General features: G+C 40.0%; 3 protein-coding genes across 3 annotated transcripts; 1 reads left to right on the forward strand and 2 right to left on the reverse strand.

Annotated features, from left to right (window-relative positions):
- Positions 1 to 6,067: 6,067 nt before the first annotated feature.
- Positions 6,068 to 6,751, reverse strand: LOC109171509. The gene has a single exon (XM_019320570.1). It carries the CDS (start codon positions 6,749 to 6,751, stop codon positions 6,068 to 6,070), a length of 684 nt encoding a protein of 227 aa, XP_019176115.1.
- A 3,414-nt stretch (positions 6,752 to 10,165) lies between these two features.
- Positions 10,166 to 11,194, reverse strand: LOC109171586. Its single transcript, XM_019320660.1, has one exon. The coding sequence runs from the start codon at positions 11,192 to 11,194 to the stop codon at positions 10,166 to 10,168; it is 1,029 nt and encodes a 342-aa protein (XP_019176205.1).
- Positions 11,195 to 22,040: 10,846 nt separating this feature from the next.
- On the forward strand, positions 22,041 to 23,393 carry LOC109171656. The gene has a single exon (XM_019320749.1). The coding sequence runs from the start codon at positions 22,041 to 22,043 to the stop codon at positions 23,391 to 23,393; it is 1,353 nt and encodes a 450-aa protein (XP_019176294.1).
- Positions 23,394 to 25,105: the final 1,712 nt, after the last annotated feature.

Below are 25,105 nucleotides of genomic sequence, written 5' to 3' on the forward strand. Positions count from 1 at the left end.
GGTGGACAGAAAAACACTAGAGTGTGTGATTATTGTAATAGAACTGGGCACACACGAGATCAGTGTTGGAAACTTCATGGGAGACCGGTACGTACGCAAGCAAGTGTTGCTCAATCTCAACCTGGGGAACCAAATTCTCGAACCATTTCCGCTGCTGAGTATGAAGAGTTTGTTCGATTTAAAGCCACTCCCAAAGTTTCTGGTTTAACTCCTGCAGCCTACACTGATGGAACTCATACTGCCCTTGTATCACAATCTGGCCTGAGCGGACCATGGGTTATCGATTCAGGTGCCTCTGAGCATATCTCTGGTAACTCATCTTTATTTTCTCATTTCACCAAGTCTAAGTCCCTTCCATCTATTGTTTTCGGTAATGGGTCCAAGAGTACGGCTACTGCAATTGGAAAGGCTTCCCCCCTTCCTACTTTGCCTCTCTCTTCAATTCTTTATATACCTAACTGTCCTTTCAATTTAATTTCTGTTCATCAACTTACAAAATCTTTGGACTGTACGGTCACTTTTTCTTCTGATTCTGTCATTATGCAGGACTGTCGTTCGGGGAAGATGATTGGCTCGGGGTATGAATCAGAAGGACTTTATCGATTATCTACCCCAAACCCTTCTACAGTTTGCACTGCTACCATTCCTCCTTCCCTTGCCCATGACCGACTAGGACATCCTAGCCTTAAAAAATTACAGCGACTTGTCCCTAGTTTGTCTCACTTATCTACCCTAGAGTGTGAAGCCTGTCAGCTTGGCAAACATTCTAGAACATCGTTTCCTAATCGTGTTAATAAAAGAGCTGCTTTCCCTTTTTCCTTAGTTCATACTGATGTTTGGGGACCTTTTCGTTATAATTCAATTCTTGGTTTTAAATATTTTGTTACCTTCACTGATGATTTTTCTCGTTGTACATGGGTCTTTTTAATGCAAAACCGTTCTGAAGTACTTAATGTTCTTCAAAAATTTGTTAATGAGATAAAAAATCAGTTTGAGGTGTCTATTAAAACTTTACGAAGTGATAATGCTGGAGAATACTTTACAACTCCTTTATCTAACTTTCTTGATTCAGCGGGCATCCTCTATGAGTCATCTTGTCCCGATACTCCACAACAAAATGGGGTATCTGAACGTAAAAACCGGCATCTCGTTGAAACAGCCCGCACCATGATTCTCCACTATAAAGTCCCTCCAGAATTCTGGGCAGATGCTATCCTTCATTCCTGTTATTTAATAAATCGTATGCCTTCATCTGTTTTACATGGTAAGATACCTTATAATATTTTATTTCCCGATAAGCCTCTTCATACTCTTCCTTTAAAAATTTTTGGGTGCACCTGTTTTGTCCGGGACACTACCCCAGGGCGTGATAAATTTTCTCCAAAATCCTTAAAATGCATGTTTGTTGGGTACTCTAGGTTTCAAAAGGGTTTCAGATGTTATTCTCCTGATAAACATCGATTTTATGTATCTTCTGATGTTACTTTCTTTGAATCAACACCTTTCTTTTCGTCTAGTTTACCGACCTCCATTTCTCATTTTCCTGATGTTCTTCCTGTTCCTACTTTTCAAGGAGGGACCGAGGTACATTTACCTCAAGATCCGTCATCACCTAGAAATCCTAGTCCCTCACCTACTGAACCTCCTTTACAAAACAACGGTGTTACCCCCTTTCCTTACACTTATCATCGCCGCTCTCGACCACCCGCGACAGTTCAAATCGATGAAATCCCAACTGATTCATCTCTCGAGCTATCTATGCCCTCGAACCCGGTTCCGGCAACAAGCTCTCCTATTGCAAGTCGTGTAGGTAACAGGTCATCACGAAATCCCTTTCCCATATACAACTTTATTTCATATGATCGTCGCTCACCTTCATATAATGCTTTTATCACATGTTTATCTTCTGTTTTTGCCCCTAAATCTGTTAAAGAAGCCCTTTACCACCCTGGTTGGCGTCAGGCTATGATTGATGAAATGGCTGCTCTTCATTCATCGGGAACTTGGGAGTTAGTTTCATTACCCGAAGGTAAAACAACTGTTGGTTGCCGATGGATCTATACTGTGAAAGTTGGGCCCAATGGACAAGTTGATAGACTTAAAGCTCGACTGGTAGCTAAAGGATATACACAGGTTTTTGGGATTGATTACACTGACACCTTTTCACCAGTAGCTAAAATTGCTTCGGTCAGAATCTTTCTTTCTATGGCTGCCGTTCATCATTGGCCCTTGCATCAGTTAGATATTAAAAATGCCTTTCTGCATGGAGATTTAGAGGAAGAAGTCTACATGGAGCAACCTCCTGGGTTTGTTGCTCAGGGGGAGAGTAACTTGGTTTGTAAGCTCAAACGTTCTCTCTATGGTCTAAAACAATCTCCTCGTGCCTGGTTTGGACGGTTCAGCATAGTAGTGCAAAATTTTGGTTTAAATCGAAGCAAAGTTGACTATTCCGTCTTTTATAGACATCAACATGGTAAGAGCATTTATCTTGTTGTATATGTTGATGATATTGTCATTACAGGAGATGATGTTGAAGGAATACAATTGTTGAAACAACATCTATTCCAACATTTTGAAACAAAAGATCTGGGGAAGTTAAAATACTTTTTGGGAATTGAAGTAGCACAATCCAAGCAAGGAATTTGCATATCACAAAGAAAGTATGCATTGGATATACTAGAAGACACAAGTATGATGAATTGCAAACCTCTTGACACTCCTATGGATCCAAATATCAAACTCCTACCAGACCAGGGGGAGCTTATCCAAGATCCGGGAAAATATAGACGATTGGTTGGAAGATTACTTTATTTAACTGTAACTCGACCTGATATCTCTTTTGCGGTAAGTGTTGTTAGTCAGTTCTTGGCATCTCCACGAGAAAGTCATTGGGAAGCTGCCATTCGGATTTTACGATATATTAAAAAATCTCCAGGCACTGGTTTGTTACACAAAGACCATGGAAACCTTGAAATTATTGGGTACACAGATGCAGATTGGGCAGGTGCATGGGATAGAAAATCAACATCTGGATATTGTATCTTTCTTGGTGGCAACTTAATCTCTTGGAAAAGTAAAAAGCAAAATGTTGTTGCTCGATCAAGTGCAGAAGCCGAATATCGATCTATGGCCGTTGGAACATGTGAACTTGTGTGGTTGAAAAACCTCTTTACCGAACTGCAGATTTGTACAAAGGAGTCCATGAAGCTCATTTGTGATAACCAAGCAGCTTTGCATATTGCATCAAATCCAGTTTTTCATGAAAGGACGAAACACATTGAAATTGATTGCCATTTTGTTCGAGACAAAGTTACTTCTGGAGATATTACTACATCTTTTATAGGCTCAAATAATCAATTAGCTGATATATTTACTAAAGCTTTAAGAAGTCATAGGATTGAATACATTTGTAACAAGCTTGGTGCATATGATATACATGCTCCAGCTTGAGGGGGAGTGTTGAAACACAAAAGTTGTGTTTGTAGAAATATAGCTGTTGAAGTTGTGTAGGGTTGTGTCTATTAGGATTGTGTCTCTTAGTCTGTATATATTTATCTATTGTCTCCTCATTGAGACAAGCAAGTAATAAAAACTTCTTCTACATCTTCTTTCTCAACACTAACCATTGTTTTGTAACGTTGTATTCAGTTTTGAAAATAAAATTTATTAACGTTGTGTATTTTTAGTTTTTTTGCTTTGATCTTTGGTGATTCAATACTCAAATACAGTTTTACAATAATGACTATATACTTTTTTTCTCTACTAATGGTTGGGAATGCACATGTTTTTACAAAGGATGCAAAATTAAGCAATAGTCATACGAGCTAATATTTGATTTGGTCCTTCGATTACTAAGATTTCACTATTTTGGTTATCAACTTCTAATTTTGTTTAATTTAATCTTTAATTATGCAAACATTAACCAAAATGATTCTTAATCAGTTTTACCGTTAATGTTGAAGGATAAAATTGAAACTTTAATTATCTCGTTTAAACCTAAGTTAAGGTACATTACAATCAAGATAACCCGAAGAAAGCTATGATTCATCAACACATAAGAATGAAATGGTGTTCCAAATTGGAGAAGCTTCATCATGACTAAGGTGTCATTGTGGGCAACGACTGAAGATAAGCACTTTGTGGACAAATGACAATCCAGATCGTAGGTTTTGGCTGTGCGCATATGAAAATGTGAGTATTTATATTTCTTAAACAAATTAGATAATTTAACACAGTTGGTGGATGTGGATTTGGCAGCTGTGTTCATATTTTGTTTGGGTACGATGAGTTGTCAGTGGTTGTGGATTTGTTCATTGGTTTGACCCCCTCAATGTGTGTAAGGTCAAATGTGATAATCCCTGGACAGATAAGAAAGATAGACCGATACGAACAAGAAATTGAGAGCTTGAATTTGAAGTTAAGATCACGTAGTTGTGTTGAAACAAAGTCAAGCTGTAAATGTACTAAATTTTGGTTGATAATTTTGATCATTGTAAGTAGGAGTGTGCAAACTTCGGTAAATTTTCGGTTAACCGACCAAACTGACAAAGTTTGGTTAACCATTTTTTAATGATTAAAGATTTTTTAAAATTTTGAATAACGGTTAATTCAGTTCGAAACCGTCGATTAACCGAACGGTTATATATATATATATATATATATATATATATATATATATATATATATATATATATATATATATATACACACACACACACACACACACACACACACACACACACACACACACACACACACACACACACACATATATATATATATATATATATATATATACACATATATATACATATATGTATATATACATACATATATATATATATATATATATATATATATATATATATATATATATATATATATATATATATATATATATATATATATGATCATGTCATTAGGTGTGACGGTGTGGTCGTATCTGTGTCGTTGAATCAGTTTAATCTAATGGCAGTGAATAATTATGAGGATTTGAGGATTTTAGCGCGTTTTGGTAAGTGAGTGTGTTATAGTAATTACAGTGGCCATTTATAGCGGCCGAGTTCCAGAAATATACCAACAGTGTTGACAACATGCACTAATAGTGTAATAAAACACACCACAGTGAAACACACCAATAGTGTATTCGGAACACTGTATGGTGTATTTATTCATATCTAATGACGCGTTTTTGGTGATGCATACCTAATTTGTGTATGTTTTTTACTCTGCATTTCATAACATGGATGATGTATATTTTTATAACAATTGGTGCGGCCGCACTGACCACACGGGAAGGCGTTGCCGCACTTGAACTTGGCACCAATGAGAATCTACAAATACACCAGAGTAAGGCTAATAATGCACCAATTACGCAAATAAAACACACAACAATGTGATTTTTCCTATTCCGGTGGCCTGTGACGAGTTTACCTTTGCAGTTCGCTGGGTAGGAGAACGTGCGCAAAAATACTGGAAGAATCTTGATTAATGTGATTCGTTAAATCTATCTAATCTAATGGCCTGTAATTGACCATATCACCACACCTATGTTAGAGTTCCAGTAAGAACATGTGCTTAGGTGAGAACGTGAGAACACATCATGTGCATCCATCTAATATTTTTAATGTCTAGATTAGATTAAGTGTGTGCGAACGCGTATTAAATGTGTGCAAACGCGATTTAGTATGTTTGCACACACTTAATCTAATCTAGACCATTAAAAAATATTAGATAGATGCACATGATGTGTTCTCACGTTCTCACCTAAGTATGTGTGGGGGTGGGCTAGGTTCGTTGGGGATAGTAAATTAAGTAAATAAATGTGTTAAAATTCTATACCTTAAGGTTTCTAATTTAGCAATTCCTATTTCAGTATTTTTTATTTCGTGAGCTATTTGATTTATTTGTTCGGTTACTTCTTTAAGCTCTGTCTCTATTTTTATAATTCCTATGTCCGTAATATCATGTTTTATTTTATGATATTTTTCTTGAAAATTATTGTGGATTTCTCTAAGAATTTCATAAGTCTTTTTTTTTTTTTTTTGAAACAAACAAACGGCATTCATTAATGACTTAGAAAATCAACAATACAAGTCGGTGGGATCATATTCCACTCCCCAGAGACAGACTCCGAAACGGTTGCCCGAGCAAGCTCATGAGCCACATGATTCATTGTTCTCTTAGTATGAACCACTTTCACAGAGCCCATATCAGTAGCAATCGACAAACATTGCTTCACAATAATACCTACGTAAGAAAAATCAACATTGTGAGAATTAAAAGCGTTGCAAAAATTTAAACAATCCGATTCTAATAAACAGTTTGCTAGGCCTTGTGTCTTCATCCATGAAAGTGCCTCCTTAGCAGCAAGGACCTCAGCCAAGAAAGGGTCGTCAACCCCATCAAACCATCCACTCTTCACAGCAACAAATGCGCCGTCGTGGTCACGCACAACCGCTCTAAAGCTGGCTCCGGTCGCAAATGTAGCTGCGTCAATGTTACATTTCATAACATCTTGCGGCGGCGGTGTCCACATCCCAGGTTGATCAGTGCGGCGAGAAGGTTGATGTACCGGAGCGTAGGCTGCCATCCAAGTGTCCTGGAAATGCTTTATACGGTTGTAGGCCTCCTCTACGGAAAGAACTTTGTCATGCCAAACGACCTCATTGCGTACACACCAGGCAGTCCAAAAGACTGCCGCGAGCTTCACAGCCTCAGCTATATTTGAGCTGCCAATCACGGCTTCCATGAAATCCAGGAACCCTCGCCCTTGTAACACGGCATTGGACTCCCAGGCCCGGCATGCGATTACACACTCACATAGAAGGTGCTCCGTAGTCTTTGTTACATGACCACATAGCGGGCATCCACCACCTATCCATACATTCTTCGTACGTAGATTCTCCCGGACTGGCAGAATTCCCTTCGCACAACGCCATAGGAAATTTTTGACTTAAGGCGGGATTGGTAACCCCCATAGTTTCTTCCATGCACGAAAGCCATTCGGTTCCCCGGTTCGGAAGTCCTCATGCACAAGCAGATTGTAACCATGTCTCACCGTGTACCTTCCTCGAATGTCCCCCATCCAGCGCCAGAAGTCATGCAGTTGGGTGTTAATCGGTGTTGCGAGAATTCTCCTTACGTCCACGTCCAGAAAAATGTCACGTATAATGTCTTCATCCCAACGGCCATGGGCGTCGAACAAGCCCCTGACTCTAGCCTCCTGTAGGTGTTCAGCGCATGGGGTATGTAACGGTTCATTAGTAGTCCCGGCCAACCAATTCCAACCCCAAATCTTCGTGTCTAAACCATCCCCGATTCGCCTCGCAATGCCCAGTCGTAGCACGTGTTGACCAGCCATGATACTCCGCCATATGTAACTCGGATTTCTGCCTAATTGTGCTCCCATAAAATCAGTGGTGGGATAATACTTGGCTTTAAGTAGGCGGCTAATCAGCGAATCCGGATAAATTAATAAACGCCAACCTTGCTTAGCTAATAAAGCTAGATTAAACTCGTGCAACTTCTTGAAACCCATTCCACCCTCCGCTTTTGGTTTGCACATCCGAGTCCATCTCAGCTAGTGTATACCTCGACTCCCCGTACCACCACCTCCCCACCAAAAGCGATTGAACAATTTTTCTAGCGTGTCACAAACACGTAATGGGAGTAAGAATGACGACATGGTAAAAATCGGAAGAGCCTGCGCTATACTCTTGAGTAAGACTTCTTTACCTGCACGGGATAGAAATTTGTGCATCCATAGGCCAATGCGGGATCGTACGCTCTCCTCAATATACTTGAAAGTGGCTATTTTGTTACGTCAAAAAAAAGAAGGGAGGCCCAAATAGCGCCCGAGATCATTAGCGGCACGAACTCCCATACATTCAGAAACCAACGTTCGCATATGTGATGTCGTGTTAAGGCTGTAAACCGCACTGGATTTTTCATAATTAATAAGTTGTCCCGAAGGCTGACTGTATAAGTCTAAACATTCCTTGACTTTTATTGCTTCATGTTGGGTGGCCCTGAAAAATAGTAAACTATCGTCAGCAAAAAACAGGTGAGTGATAGCCGGGGCCCCCCGGGCTACCCTCACCCCATGAATATCACCCCGGTCCTCTGCCTGTTGCAATATGATTGATAGTCCTTCAGCACAAATTATGAATAGGTAAGGCGATAGAGGGTCTCCTTGGCGTATTACCCGGGTAGGACACACCTGGCCCACAACCTCCCTATTAACAAGAATGGCATACTTCACCGTAGTAACACACAACATTATAAGATCTGTCCACCCCCTGTCAAAACCCAAAGCCCCCATCATACCTTCCAAAAAAGACCACTCCATCCTGTCGTACGCTTTAGTCATGTCTAGCTTTAGCGCTACCCAACCCATAAGGCCGCCAGTTTTCCTTCGTAAGAAATGCCCAATCTCGCTGGCCACTATAACATTGTCAGTTAAAAATCTCTCGGGCACAAACGCACTCTGCGATTGTGACACTACCCGTTCCAGCCACCCCTTCAAACGATTGGCTAACATTTTAGCCAGCACTTTGTAGACAACGTTACAAAGTGCTATCGGTCTCAAATCAGCAACTTTCTCAGGGACCTTTTTTTTTCGGGATGAGAACAATGTTTGACTCATTTAGCCCCAGCGGAAGGCATTTGGTCTCCACACAATTTATAATAAACACTGAAAGGTCATGGCCTATCACCGGCCAAAAATGTTGAAAAAATGCCGGGCACAGTCCATCTGGTCCCGGAGCTTTCTCAGGGGCCATGTAAAAAAGAGCGGCCTTTACATCCGTTATCGTAAACGGCTGCAATAAAGAGGCATTCATTTCCTCTGTGACTCGTTGACGGACACGGGCAAAGAGGTCCGGGCTATTAGACCCGGAACAGAAGATAGAATCATAGTGCCTGAGAATTTCCGCGTGCATTGCGGTTCCGATTAGCCATCCACCTGTTTGATCTTTGATTCGGGCAAGCGTGTTACGCCTACGTCGTTCCGTTGCGGCTTTATGGAAATATTTTGTGTTGGCGTCCCCGTGCCTCAACCAGAGCTGCTTTGACCTCTGTTTCCAGAATATTTCTTCGGCACGGCAGAGTGTATCCAGTTCCCCCTCAGTTGCTATAAACTCTTCCACCGCCGCACTAGTACGGTCCTCCTTCAATCGGGCCAAAGTCTGACGAAGTTGTCTTATTCTGTTGCCAAACCGCCGATAGTGCTCCCCACCCCATTGCCATAAACGTTAACCACAGATCGCGAGCCGATCCTGAAAATTTTGTCCCATGGACATTCGCCAGGCTTCATCAACCACCCTAGCACACCCCTCTTCTAAAAGCCATGCAGATTCGAAACGGAAGACCCGCAACGCTGCACGCACGGGCCGCGCCTCGACATCAACCAGGATCGCACAGTGGTCTGATTCGCGCATATAAATGTTGCTGACCTTGGCGTCATCATATACCTCCAGCCAGTTCGTCGTTGCTACAGCTCGGTCCAACCTCTCTTCCACCCACGCATCAGTCCCTCGGCCCTTTCCCCAAGTGAACCGGCCCCCTGTCATGCCCATATCATTCAATTGGCAGTCTTCGAGCACATCATTGAAACCTTCTAATAGTGATGCCGGGTGTGAGTGAATCCCCCTCTTTTCTGATAGGCAGGTGATGTCGTTAAAATCGCCCACTACCATCTAAGGTAGAGGAGATCGCTCCTTCAATTGGCGCAGAAGATCCCATGTAATTTGACGGCGAGTTCTGTCCGGTTATCCGTAGAAGCATGTGAGCCTCCAATTCGGCTTCCCCGGAATAGTGACCTCCACGTCAATGTAGTTGATAGAATAGCTCAGAATATTAGCAACATCTGAGTCCCGCCAGAATAATGCGAGTCCCCCTCCCATTCCAACACGATCCACACAAAATGCTCCTTCAAATCCCAGCTTCACACGCACTTGTTCCACCAAAGTACTACTCGCTTTCGTCTCCATCAGGAAGACGAACATGGGTCGCTGCTTGGACACAATGCCCAAGATTTCTCGAAATGTCCGGGTGCCACCCAAACCCCGGCAGTTCCAACTGATCAGACTCATTGTGCTGGGCGAGCCTGGTCCACCAGACCCGCCTTTTCCAGGTTTTTTGACGATTCCGTCATTTGCACGTCCTATGCCGGCATAGCATCAGTTCGTATCATTTCCTCCCGGCGCCTTTTAAGCTCATCCTGCAGCCCATCGCTTTCTGTCGTCGCCACCATGTCTGCTGGGAGAAGTCCGGCAGTGGGGCTGTTCTCTGCCACCGTAGGTTGTGATGAAATGGACAGCAGCCACCGCGCCCCTACCGGCTTCACCTGCCTCCTTGGACTTGCCCGTAGCCATGCCCCGAAGGGGAATGCCTCCGACAATATACCCTGCTCATAGACCACCTTGCAGAATTTGTCTGAGTGTCCAAGAATCCCACAGCAATAACAGAATGTGCCTAAGCGCTCATACCGGAATGTGATCCACTGGGATGTCCCATCTCGGCGCACCAATTTCATGCGACGCTTCAGTGGTGCCGATATGTCCATCCGAACTCTAATCCTGTAGTAGCTTCTCCAAGCCCCTCCAAAGTTGAGGGGGTCCGCCGCGATAAACTTCCCGACGTAGTCGCCGATCTTAGTTACGAAATTGGGGGATGCATACATCCCCGGCAGGCCATGGACCTGGACCCAAAATGGAATAGAATCCAACGCTACATCCTCCGGTCTGACTCCCGGCGGGACCTGGTCACATACCAACAATTGGTTGTCGAATGCCCAAGGCCCGTCGGCGATCACACGTTGCAAATCTTTCGGGTGGGGAAATTGAAACAGGAACAGGTCATCGGCAAGAGTTACCGCATACATGCCCATGACCGGACGCCAGACAGACGCCAGCACTTGTTGCATATGATCGATCTTGATCGGGCGGTCGGTGAGAAACCGCCCTACGAGGTTGTGGTGGATCGCCGCATCAGGTACGGATTGTAGCTCCGGCGCCTCCAATCCCCCCGTCTCCTCTTTAACCAGAGAGAGCTCCGAACATTGTTGCTCCAGGGAACGGGCATCCATGATGATCGTTGCAGATCGGCTCGGCACAAGATGCAGGAAATTGCCGTCTTGATTCGGAATAACAAGATAGACACAGAAAATATAAATGATCCATATAAACGCCATCAGGGGATGGAGATATATACGATACCCTAGAGCCCTAGGGAGAATAATCTCTCACACCACGATCGAGAGATGGCCACGATCGGAGAAGGTGATCGGAAAGTGCGATCAAGGATTGCGAACTTTGCGGAGCATTTTCACGATTGAGTTCTTACATCCTCTCATAAGTCCTTTTTATTTCTACTAAAACTTCTTTGTTTACTTTTATTCCTTTATCAAGTACTTTAATAATTTTTCCAGCTCTGAATTCATCCTTACTACTCTTAATTTTAATATGGGTATTCTAAATGTTTAAATTTTTCTAAATTTTTGAATTTTTCTATAAGACTTGTGAATATTTCTCTTCTTTTTTCTACTGCTCGTTTTTCAAGTTGATAAAAAAAAAATATAAATTCCGAATAATGATAAAGTAACTTCTTGAATCATCAAATATTCTAATATCTTTTTTATCTATTCTATTTATATTGTTTATTGTTTGTTTGCATTTATCATAATGATAGATTTTCACATGGTATATATTTGGCTATATGATAGTTCCCTAATTGATACCAATCTCTTTGTTCTTGTTTTAGCTTATTCTTATTATTAATAAATTTATCCCACTGTTTAAAGCTTTCAGAATTATTACTAGTTGAAGCTTCTTTGTTATATTCCATTTTAATATTTTCCAAGATCTTTTATACCTTAAAAAAGGTGGATAAGTGATTATTTTTATTTAATACTTTCAAGATGTTGCAGGCAGAAGTAATCTTCAACGTAGAGATCATTTTTCATTGAATTAAAAATTCTATAACCTCCCATCAATTTCTAAACAACATACCCCTTCAGATATTACTCCTAAAGAATTATCAAACAAAGTTAGCTTAACTAATACCTTGTGCAGACTTATCAGGTCACCGAATACTCAACCCTTCCTGCCCTTCCGTTCCCTTTACTGTTCACTCAACACCACGGGAGATAGGCTAGAAGCTGGGAGTCCTCAACAGATCTTCCTAATATTTCTACACAATATATGGAGTGTGGCTAACAGATGTTTAATAATTATTCTAGAGCTTTTCTCTTCTTTGGGTAATATGTTTATACTCTTGATAGTTGGTTATAGAAGAAGGAAAGTTTAGAAGGCCATGAAAAAAGAAACAAGGATTTTTTGAAGAAAAGAACTCAACTGATGACTTATCTGATACTTTTATTAAACAAAGAGGCTCCTTATATAGAAAACCTCGTAGGAAAATTACAAGATTTTTACAACTCCTAAGAGATAGCTACTACAAGAAAAGTCTTTAAGCTAGGTACAATAAGATAACTACTACATCAAAAGTTTTCAAACTAGGTACACACTAGTACAATAATAAGATAACTACTACATGAAAAGCTTTCAAACTAGCTACACACTAGTACAATAATAAGATAACTACTAAAGGGTCTTTATCTCTTTCTCCTTACATTTTGTCTTCTAGCATTTTTGTCTTCTTCCTCCTTTGATGATAAGGCATTTCTTCTTGATCTTTATTTGATAATATTTTGCAACTTGTTTTTGGTTGATCATATTTCTTCTCTTGGGATTCCTTCCTTTAATACTTGCTAATTTTGAGTTTCCATCAGTAGTAACTTGGATAATACAGATTTAATACTTCTGATATTATTTTGTTGATACGTCCATTGGACCAGAAAACTTGTGATAATACGCCGCTTGGGTCAGAAAACCATAATACTTTGAATACGCCACTTGGGCCACAGAACCATGATAATATTTTGATAATAATTTGTTAATACGCCCGCTGGGCTGAGAACCGTTGGCTTACTGTAGTTTTTAGGCTACATTGGGCCAGTTAATAATAATACTTGATAATACACTCAATATTACATCAGGTAAGATAATACATCCTCAGCTCCTTCAAAAGGGATCTCCAGAGCTCGGACTTGCCTTGGGAGTATTTTGTTTTTTCCTCTGCTCGATCACAGTTGTATTGAACTCGATAGTAGCTGGATCATGCTGATGTTTTAAGTTTATTAATTTATTATGCATTTCTAATAAATCAGTTGGATCATTGGTTATTACTTCAAAATTATTATAATATATAAGGTTATTATTTCTTCCACTTCTCCTCCTTTAATATGTCCTATTACACTAGTTCTTTTATGTCTTAACATATCTTCAATTCTTGATTTTAGAGTTAATATTCCCCATGCCCTTTTTTGACTCATCCATTCTTGAAATTTTTCTAAGGTGCAAGAGATTTTCATATTTAGACTAGTATTATCTCCTTCTATTGTAGTATTTCTTCTTATTTTAAATAATTGACATATTACTATGGGGTTTCCTAATAAGTCTGTAGATGCATCAAAAAATTGTATTCCAAATGTTCCACTTCCATATGTTTCCATCATTTTCAAAAGTGAGTCTCCTATTATAGTTGGTAATTTGCTAATATTGTACATTTTTTCATTTACTATTATTTTATCTATAATTCCATAAGTAAATAGTTTATATACTGCTGTAGGGTTTGCTTCTTTAGTGCGTAAAAACCTAGGATATTTTTTTAATTTTCCTACTCTTAATATAGTATCATTAGATTTATATTCATAAAATTTGTTTATTACATCATAGACATCTATTACTTGTGAGGGGTACTTAATTTTGTTTGCTATGGTAAAAGGGGTTTTTGTAGTGGTGGATGATTCTGGTTGGTTAATTAATTTTGATGAAAAAGTTTTAAAGGTTTTAATACAGTTTTTACAGGTGAGTTAATAATAGGTTCTTCTTTATACTCTCTTAATATTTTAATAGTTCCCGGGATCCCGGGACATTGGCTTCCGCCAAAAGCTCTCCACATTCTGCTAAAGATTTTAAGATTTGTTCATGTTTTTCAGTAATTTCTGCTATAGCTTTATTCATTTTTTCATTGAAACTTTTACTACTTGACATTTTTGTACCTGCTCAAAAAATCAGCTAAAACATTTTTAGTTCCAGATATGGGTTTAATAGTAAAATCATAATAACAAAAGAAAGATTGCCAATATCTGCTTCTGTTTAATTCTGGAAAAGGATCTATTTTATTCATAATAAAGGCTCTTACTTGAGCATTATCTGTTCTTACTACAAATTTTACTGGTAATAAATGATAATGAAATCTTTTTATTCCTAATTTTACTGCTAATACTTCTTTCTCATTTATATGATAATTTTGTTCATTAGGCTTCCATGTTCCTGATCTATATCCACATATTAAAGATTTTTCCTTATCTATATCTTCTTTAGTATAAGATACTAATACTGCTCCCCATCATATGTCACTAGCATCTGTATACAATTCTAATTGATCATCTTTTTCTGGTAACCTTAATTTTGGTAAAGATTCTACTTTTTGTTTTATTGTTTTAATAGTATTAGTGTGTTCTTCTTTCCAGTCGAATATATTAGATTTTTTAATTAAACTTTGTAAGGATTTTCTAAGTGTTGGTAAATCTTTAATATAATCTGATGCATAATTTACTATTCTTAAAAATTGTTGTACTTCTTTTTTATTGTCTAATTTTTCTTTAAATCTTTTATTTTTGTTACTATGTGTTCTTGTAGTTGTAATCCTTCTTCTGAAATTATATATCCTAAATATTCAATTTTATTTTTAAATATCTCAGATTTCTTTTCAGATAATAAGATTCTATGTTTTCTAACAGTTTTAATAAATTCATTCAAATGTTCTACATGATCTTTTAGAGTGTTGCTATATATTAAAATATCATCTACATATACTATACAAAATTCATTTAAATTTCTAAAGACTTGATCCATTCTCCTTTGACATATTTGTGGTGCATTCTTTTTAATCCAAAAGGTAATACTTTCCATTCATATTGTCTTTGAGGGGCACTAAAGGCTGTAAGGCTGTTAAAGGTTGTACTTCTTTAGTGAGTTTTATTTGCCAAAGTCCACTTTTACAGTCAAATTTACTAAACCAGTTCTTACTAGCTTTCTGTTTATTAAATTTCTTTTATATGGTAAAAAATATCCATCAAATATTATTTTCTTGTTTAGCTCCCTATAATCAATTACCATTCTAGCTTTTCCTCTTTTTTGCTCACTATGTTTTCTTACTAGGAAAGTAGGGCTACTATGTGGACTAATACTTTCTTTTATTATCCCTAATTGTAATAATTCTTTTATTTGTATTTCAAATTCTTTTTGATCAGTTTGACTATATCTTATAGGTTTACTTCTTATAATATCATTTGGATTTATTAATTTTATATCAGCATATATCTTTTCTTTATCCCATAAAGTGATAGGATTTTCTCCAAAATTTATTTTTAATAATTCCAAATATTTTTGTTTTAATTGTTCTAAGTTGTTATTTCTGTCTATTTTAATGCTATATATTTTTAGGAAATTTATTGGTAAAATTATTTTTAATATTACCCATTTGTTACATGGTGTTAATAGGCTTAATGTCTCAATATTTGTTACTTGTGTTTTGAAAAAGTCTAAAAAATTATTTCCTAAAATAATAAAGGATGTTTCATATTATTTTCTTGGTATACTATTGGTATTTTAAATATTAAATCTAATATAATTTTTACATCTTCAGCTATTACTTCTAACTCTTTATTATGTTCATTAATCCTAAGACTTTTATTCTATGTCTATTTGATTTTTTCCATCGGTATGGTACTATTACATCTTTGTTAGCTAAACATATATCTGCTCCGCTATCTATAAATATTTTTTGTATTACCATCTTATTAGGTTTATATTCTACATAAGTTTCTATATAAACTGCTACCATATTTCATCCTTATATAATAAATGATAATAATAAATTTTCATACTTTTATCTTTTAAATCTTCTCCTAATATTTCTTCTAACAAATTTTCTACTCTTTTTAAAGTTATCATTTGTCCTATGAAGTTTCTTTCAATATTTTTTTTTAATGAATTTTATCTGCATTAATACTAACCATCCTTTTTCCATTATTCTGAACTTTCTTCTTCACTACTTTCATTATTACTAAGTTCATTAATATTTTCTTCTTCTGGTTCTGTTTCACTAATATAAAATATTTCATACTCATACCATTGATCATTTTCTTCTTGTATTTGTTCTAAATTCATGATACATTTAGTAGTATTACGATATTTTACTCCTTTTTGTTTTAGTTTAGGGAATTTATTTGCATAGTGTCCTTTTTCATTACAATTCCAACATCTACATTCGTAAGATTTTTTATTTTCTCCTTCTAATGGTCTCATATTCTTTCTTCTTTTGCTAAATCTTCTTCTATTTTCAGGGGTATTTCTATACTTTCTAAATTTTTTCCTTTTATAGCGCTTATATTATGGTTTATAATATGACTTGTAATAAGATTCATTGTTTCTGTCTTTCCTATATTTCTTATATTTTTTAGAATATTTTCTTTTCCTTCTTCTATCTTTATAGTCTCTATCACATCTAAATATTAGTCTTTTCTCTGTAAATCCACATATTTCTCTTAATCATTTTTTCTTATCTTTTTTAATCTTTTGTTGTATTCTATATTCTTCACATTTTTTCATTAAATATGATCTTAATACTCTAATTCTTTCTCCTAAAGTATTTTCTTTTGGTTCATATTGACTATATTCCTTAGTTATTTCAGTATTATATGGTGCTGGTAGATGATCGTAGTAAAGTTGTTGATATGTTATTCCTTCATCTTGAGAAAATCTTGCTTCATAAAAGAATTTACTAAAACTTATAGTATATTCTGGTAATTTACTGATTTTACAACATTTCATATTATTTAAATTCATTATTATTTCTGTTTTTCTTTTTGCTATTACTTTTTCTTGTGATACAAACCATCTTTCTCCTAAAAATTCTCTTTTTAATACTATGTCAAATATTGATAACATGGATTTCCAATCTGTAGCATAATTAGGTGCTTATGCTCTAAATTGAACTGTTATAGTTTCAAACCAAAATCTTACTTTTCCTATTAAAGTTTTTGATATTAAATCATAAACATAGTCAAGATTTGAAGTATAATTTGAGTTCATTAGTGCTATAAACATTCCTAAGTTCCAATGGTGTATTCTTCTATTAATTTATTGTTCATCGTATACATTATCTAAATCCAAAAAGTATCCATTTAAGTTTACTCCTTGACTCATAGATCCTACGAAGTCTTTGAATTCAGATTGTTGTCCTATTGGTTTGTGGTCTGGTAGTCTTGTTTTTCTTCTACTAATTATTTCTAAGTTTGGGTCTACTATTTCTTCTTCATGATAGTCATTAGTATCTTCATTTATTATGTCTTCTGTTTCAGCTTATGTTTCTATATTATTATTTCTTTCAAATTAATTCTTCTTCTATATCGCTTGTTGGTTCTTCCTCTATTATTGCATTTACTGATTTCTTTTTTCTTAATACTTCTATAATTTGATCATTTTCTTTAACTATTTCGGAATCTTATTCTTCTACATTTACTAAACCTTCTATATATCCTACTAATTTTAAATCTTTTTTATTACTTTCTATTTCTTTTCTACTATCATCACTACAAATGTCTATACTACTAGTGTCACTTATCTTATTTTTTTCCTTTTAATTTTCTCATAGAATTTTGTAACTCTTCTATTTCTATTTTTAAATTATCAATTTCTTGTTTCATTTGTTTTAATTCTAGTTTAGTCTCTTTTAATTCTTTTTTGGTATCATAATAACTATGTTTGTATTTTTTATATTTCTCTATCCATTCTTTATTAGAATTATTTATTAACTTAATATTTTCCCTTTTTAATTCTTCTATTTGTTGTGATTGTTTTTCTATTTTTAATGACAAAAATTCTGTATATTCTTGTAACACCCCACTTTTCTTAAACTTAATTACAATTCTAAAACCAACATTAAAATAAACTAAGAAGCGGATAAACAATCTTAACTAATAAACTAGTGGGGATGTCACCGCCACAACCACCTCTCTGTTAAGCCAATATGTGGCTAGAATATCTTTAGTTGTTACTTGTTCTATTTGTACTCCTGTAGACTAGTTATATTTGGTTGTAACTTCCTACTATCTACACTCCTCCATGTACTATATATAGGTTGTGTTTTACATCAATAAAGATGCAGTTAATTCCTTCACAAAAGGAGTTTTTTTTCTCTTCTGTTTCGCCATTCTTATATCCATGGCTACCACCACCACTGACATTGTTCACCTCAATGCTCCGTCTAATTTTCCTATCAAACTCACCCCCCTCAACTTTCCTGTCTGGAGACGCTAAGTTCAGTCCACCTTGATTGGCTTTAATCTCCTCGGATACATCGATGGTTCTGTCAAAGAACCAGCAAAATTCAATGATACTGCACAAACAACTCCGAATCCAGCACATTTGACTTAGTATCGCCAAGATCAGATAATTACCAGTGCTTTACTTGGGAGCTGTTCAAACACCATACAACCTCTTATAGCTTTCGCATCCACTGCTTGTGATGCCTGGCAACGGCTCGTTGCTAACTATGCTAGCGCCTCCCAAGGACGGATCCTTTCCCTCAAGGCCAAGCTTACCAGAAATCCGAAGGGTAATCGGTCAGTCACCGCATTTTTGAATGACATGCGATCAATAGCTGACGATCTCGCCCTGGCTCAATGCCCTATTTCTGATGAAGACATGGTTGTGTAATATTTTAACACAACTAGGGGATGAGTACAACTCCATCGTATCTGGCGTTCGTAATCGTGACAAACCCATTTCTTTGGGAGAATTAGCCGATGCGCTCACGGATCATGAACGTCAGTTGGCTGAAGTCGATGATGCTCGCCAATCTCTTTTGGCTACTACTAATGCCTCCCAGCGTGGTCCTTCGGCTTCTCAAAATAATCAGCACTCCACTGCCGATCGGAGGTCCCGCAACAACACCAACAACACGTATGGCAATAATAGACCGAATTGGTCGCACAACAGCAACACTCGACTTGGTGTTGTGTGTCAATTCTGTCACCTTGCTGGCCATGAGACTCGTGTTTGCCGTAAGTTAGCCCGGTTTTTAAAGGCCCATAATATGTTTCCCGTGCAGGCTCCTACATTTCCTCAGTCTCAGTCACCTGCAACTAATTCTATTGTGGGATCGACTACGCCGGGGATGTTTGACAGTGGGGCGTCTCACCATGCCACACCGGATATGACTCCTCTGCACACTTTCACCGAGTATAATGGGCCTGATGGGATACGACTGGGCGACGATAATTCTTTAAACATCTCTCACATTGGTCAGTCATCTATTCTCACTCCTTCTTCCCTGCTCACTCTCCAAAATGTCCTACGTGTTCCACAGTTGCATAATAATTTAATATCCATATCGCAATTGTGCAAAACTAATCAAGTGTCGGTGGAATTCTTTGATTCCCACTTTCTGTTGAAGGATCTTCGAACGGGGATGTCATTACTACGGGGGGCGAACATTAATGGTGTATATTATGCACCTCTCATGTGTCAATGCACATCCAATTCCATGCAGCTGTCTCGCGTTTCCCAGTGGCACCATTGTCTAGGCCATCCGTCTAATAAGGTGTTGCATAGTGTGTTGCAACACTGCAACGTTCCCATATCTATGTCAGCATTAAATAAGTTTTCCTGGCAATCATGCAATGTATACAAAAGTCATAAATTACCTTTTTTCCAAAGCACACTTGTTAGCACTAGGCCTCTACAACTGCTCTACACTGATGTATGGGGTCCGACGGAAAAATCTATTGATGACTTTGCTTATTATGTTATATTTGTAGATCACTCCTCTAGGTATGTCTGGTTATATCCTATAAAACGAAAGTCTGATGTTTCTTTGATTTTTCCTCAATTTAAAAGGTTAGTGGAGAAATTCTTTGGTTTGTCAATTGTGTCAGTTTATTCTGACAATGGGGGGGGGGGGGGGGGGGGGGGGGGAGTTTATTAAATTAATTTCGATGCTCAATGCTCATGGCATTTCGCATTTTTTGACTCCTCCACATACACCTGAGCACAATGGCATGGGTGAACGGCGACACAGGCATGTCGTCGAGAATGGAATGTCACTCCTTCACGCTGCTTCTTTGCCTTCTTCGCACTGGTCTCACGCGTTTCAGGCTGTCGTCTATCTCATCAATCGACTTCTAACTCCGGTATTAGGTAATCAATATCCTTATCAAGTTTTGTTCAAACAAAAACCCAACTATGATAAGTTACAACCTTTTGGTTGCCTGTGCTTTCCCTGGTTGCGTCCCTATAACACCAAGAAACTACAACCGAGGTCACGTCCATGTATTTTCCTTGGCTATTCAAACACCCAATCAAGGTTATAAATGTCTAGACTACAGTTCAAATCGTATTTATGTATCTAGACATGTTAGATTTGTGCCTCATGTATTTCCTTATAATGATTTGCAAAAGTCGTCTAACAGCTTACCTTCTGATTCTCATAATTCTGAATCACGCCGTATTTTGTGCAAGTCGTCTACTTTGTCTACACAGCTACAGACCGTGGGTGTTCCAACTCCAGTTCCAACACCTGTTCCAACACCAGTTCCACCTCCAGTTCTGAGTCCAGTTCCAACACCAGTTCCTAGTCCAATTCCAACACCAGTTGGTAGGGTATATCCTGACCGACACCACTCAGCTTCTCTTGTTCTTTGTGCAGGTTTTTACAGGTCGGATATTCTTAAAGGAGAACCGGTCGGACCCGATCGGTAGACTTCCCGACCGGTCTTTATCACCCGTTCGGTGGGCCTTATCTGGCGAGGAGTCAAGGATCTCGAGGAGAGACGCGTGACAATGCTACACGTTGACAGAGAGGGCTAGCTGGGTGAAAATGCGTGGATGCTACGTGGGTTACATGCCGGCCGGCCGGAGGTATGTCTCCGGGCCAGCGGCTATAAATACCCATGTCGTGTACAGTAGAAGGGACTTTTTGACGATCGATAGATTATCTACAGAGCTGCCCGACCGCAGTTAGTCGGCCCTCGGGATAATCACTTAGATTGTATTAGGTCCTTCTTGATCAATAAAATACCTCTATTTGTTATTACTTGATCTCATTTAAGTACTTGGACCGCTTAACACGTGGAATTAGTACTATCATTTTGGTGTCGTCCGTGGGGAACCCGATACGAAAAGCCGTCGTAGACCCGTATCTGATTCCCGATCATCACTATGTTTCTGTTCATGTATCAAGCAACGGAGTATCAGGGACCGGAGGATGGAGAAGCTAGCTCGTCCGACCACAATTATACGCAGCACCAGGGTCAGACAATTGACCTGAACCTTAACCTATCACCTCCACGATCGGCAGCTCCTAACCCGGTCAATTATATTCAACCAGTGTATCCAACGCCCGGGCAACAATATCCTTTCCCGGCGAATTATCCATATCTCATTCCACCTCCTCAATATGGGTGTTGGCCAGGAACACCAATGTATTATCCACCGGCCGGTTACCCACCTTACATGCCTGCGTACACGGCTCCAGCTTCCGTCCCCCCGAACCACCCGACCATGCCGACCGAGCCCGAGCATCAGCCCGGTTCCCGGACTAGGCGCTCGGCTCGCTCGAGGTTAGGATCGCAGGAGGCTGAGGCCATGGAGGAACCACGGCAGGAAACGCATGTTCAGACGGCTGAAGAGGCCGAGTTAGAAACTAACCGAGCTACTGCGTTTGAGCGACTCCGACCAGCAATGAGGCAAAGAATGGGACCACAGGATCCAAACAGGCGCTCGGTTGATTCTCCCATGCGAGCGGCCAGTCAATCGGGATCGTCAGGACACAGCGGGCCTCAAGCACATCGACGACGCCGGGCTCGGGAACCAGCCCGTACGGTCGATCAAGACGAGACCTGAGGAATGTTAAACAATCTCCGCACGGAATTTACTCGCTGGCAGAATGAGCATGCCTCAAGGCCTCCTCCCAATCATACCGCTTCATTATTGCGGACACCCTTCACGGCGGAGATCATGGCTCAACCTTACCCACTTGATTTGCGAATCCCTGGAAACAAAGAATATGACAGTCGGACAGACCCGGAGGTGCACGTAAACACTTACTATGGCAATATGATGATGATGCGCGTGACTGACGCCGTGATGTGCCGAGCCTTCTACTCGACGCTTTCTGGTCGAGCGGCCGAGTGGTTCAGGACCTTGCAACCGGGATCCATTGCTGATTCCGTCAGTTTGGCGACCAAGTTCATGCGGAAGTTTGTCACTTCCAAAGTTATCCGGAAGCCTTACATGTATCTTGAGAAAGCTAAGCAGCTGGAAGGAGAGAGCTTGACCGAATTCCTAGTCAAGTGGAAGGCGGCGGTCGGGGAGGTCGAGCCAATGGACGACCTGACAGCCATTCACATGCTGCACATTTCTCTTCGAGCTGGTTATCTGTACCAGGATTTTATACTCCATCCGCCGGCTACTTATGAAGAAGCCCTCCGTAGAGTGACGGATTATGCCAACGCTGGTGAGGCAAATGCCGTCAAGAGGTCGCAAGAGGTTAGCACGTCGTACCGAAAGCCTTCTGGTCGGGCGGATCATCGGTCGGGTGAAGATCATCCTCGACCCCGAACTCGGCCGGGAGAGTTTACGGCCTTAAACCGATCTGTGGCGGAGGCCATGCAATACGCCCAGTCCTCTAATCTTATTCGTCTACCTCATCCCGGGCCGGATGGGAAGGATAAGTCGAAACATTGCGCTTATCATCGATGTGCCGGGCATGACACGGAGGAATGCACACATTTAAAACAGCTGCTAGAAGACTTACTCCAGTTGGGGAAGTTGGATAAGTGCGTTGGCAAGAGAGAAGAGAACAAAAAACCGAGCGAAAGAAAAGATCATAGACGGTCTCATCATCGTTCTGACCGATCGGATCAAGACCGAAGAGATCCCGATCCCCCGTCAAGTGGACGATCAGCATCTAAACCGACCATCCATGTTATATTTGGGGGTTTGGAAGATGCTTCCCAGGCTCGGAAAAGTTGCCCGGTCGCGATCATTGACTCCCAGGAAACCGGTAAGAGGCAAAAGATGGAACCAATAACCTTCTCTCTTGAAGACCAGCCGAAAAGCGGAGACAATGGGATGGAAGCCCTTGTTGTCACGATTGATATTATGGGAACCGATGTCCAAAGAGTAATGGTGGACACCGGGAGCAGTGTGAACGTCCTTTATTTGGACGTGTTTGAGAAGTTAAAGTTGGACAAATAGGAGCTGATTCCGGTCGGTGTACCCTTGTCAGGATTTACCGGGGCTACCATACGCCCTGAGGGAAAGATCGTGCTCCCGGTTGAGCTTGGAACCCCACCAAAGTCAGTACAGACAGAGTTAGAATTTGTTGTGGTCAACCTTCATTGTGTTCACAATGTTATCTTGGGCCGACCGGCCATTATGAGGATCGGCGGAATCATATCAATGCCTCACTTATGCATGAAGTTCCCAACCCCGGCCGGTGTCGGAGTTTTGCGAGGTGACGTGCAATCGGCGAGAAAATGTTATTCCCGGGCCGTCAATCGGCGTGATGCCGGTTCTTTCCGAGTGAACACTATTGTCAAGGAAGCCGTCAAAGATCGGAAGGAAAAACCCGAGCCCTCTGAGGAAATAGAGGAGGTTCCTTTGTCTGAGGAACGACCGGAGAGGAAGATAAAGATCGGTCGGGCCCTCACCCCTGAATTACGACTGGAAGTGTTGGCGACCCTCTGGGAATTCGCTGATATATTTGCATGGGGGCCTGAAGATATGCCCGGGATTAATCGAACTGTAATCTGCCACAAGTTAGCTGTAGATCCCGCGGCTAAACAGGTCATTCAGAAGACCCGGCATTTATCCTCCGATCGCCGAGAGTTCGTTCGAGAGGAGGTGAAGAAAATGGCTGCAATTGGGCACATCCGCCCGGTCACTTATCCCGAGTGGGTGGCCAACATTGTACTCGTTCCAAAGCCTCCGTCCTGGAGGATGTGCATTGACTTCACCGACTTGAACAAAGTATGCCCGCTAGATCCTTACCCGTTGCCGAGCATCCATCAGATGGATGACGAAACGGCCGGGGCTGAGCTGATGAGCTTTATGGACGCTTTCAAGGGTTATCATCAAATCATGATGAACTATGAAGATTAGAGTAAGACGGCCTTTGTCACACCTGACGGGTTGTATTGTTACCGGGTTATGCCGTTTGGCCTCCGAAATGCAGGAGCGAATTATCAGCGGATGATCAATATGCTCTTTGAGGACCTGCTAGGCCGAACGTTGGAATCTTATATCGACGATATGCTGGTGAGGAGTCGGGACCGAGCAGATCATACTCGGGATCTCCGATAGTGCTTTCAAATCATGCGGAAATACCAGCTACGATTGAATCCCAACAAGTGCACGTTTGCTGTGCAAACGGGAAAATTCCTTGGCTACATGATGACGAAAAGAGGAATCGAGCCCAACCCCGCCAAGGTCAAAGCAATTCTTGATATGCAGCCGCCCATGACCGTTCGGGAGGTGCAACAACTGACCAGGAGATTGGCAGCCCTGAGCCGATTTCTTTCAAAATTAGCGGAGCGTGCTTTACCGTTCTTTAAGGTATTGCGAAAGGTCAATGGGTTCGTATGGGATGATGAGTGTCGAGCGGCATTTGATGAGCTGAAAGAGTATCTGATGTCACCGATCGTTTTGTCAAAGCCCGAGCTCGGGGAAGAGCTAGACGTTTATTTAGCCGTTTCCGATCGAGCTGTCAGTGCGGTGTTATGCCGAACAGATTCGGAGGGGGTGTAGTGACCGGTTTACTATGTGAGCCATGCGCTCCATGGTCCCGAGCTCCGTTACTCCCGGCTGGAAAAGATAGTCTATGCCTTGTATACAGCAGCAAAGAAGTTGGCTCCTTATTTTCAAGGTCAAGCCATTCACGTGTTAACCGATCAGCCAATCGGGGCAGT

This window comes from Ipomoea nil, unplaced genomic scaffold (genome assembly GCF_001879475.1).
Source record: "Ipomoea nil cultivar Tokyo-kokei standard unplaced genomic scaffold, Asagao_1.1 scaffold0019, whole genome shotgun sequence".
In the NCBI taxonomy this organism is placed as follows: domain Eukaryota; kingdom Viridiplantae; phylum Streptophyta; class Magnoliopsida; order Solanales; family Convolvulaceae; genus Ipomoea; species Ipomoea nil.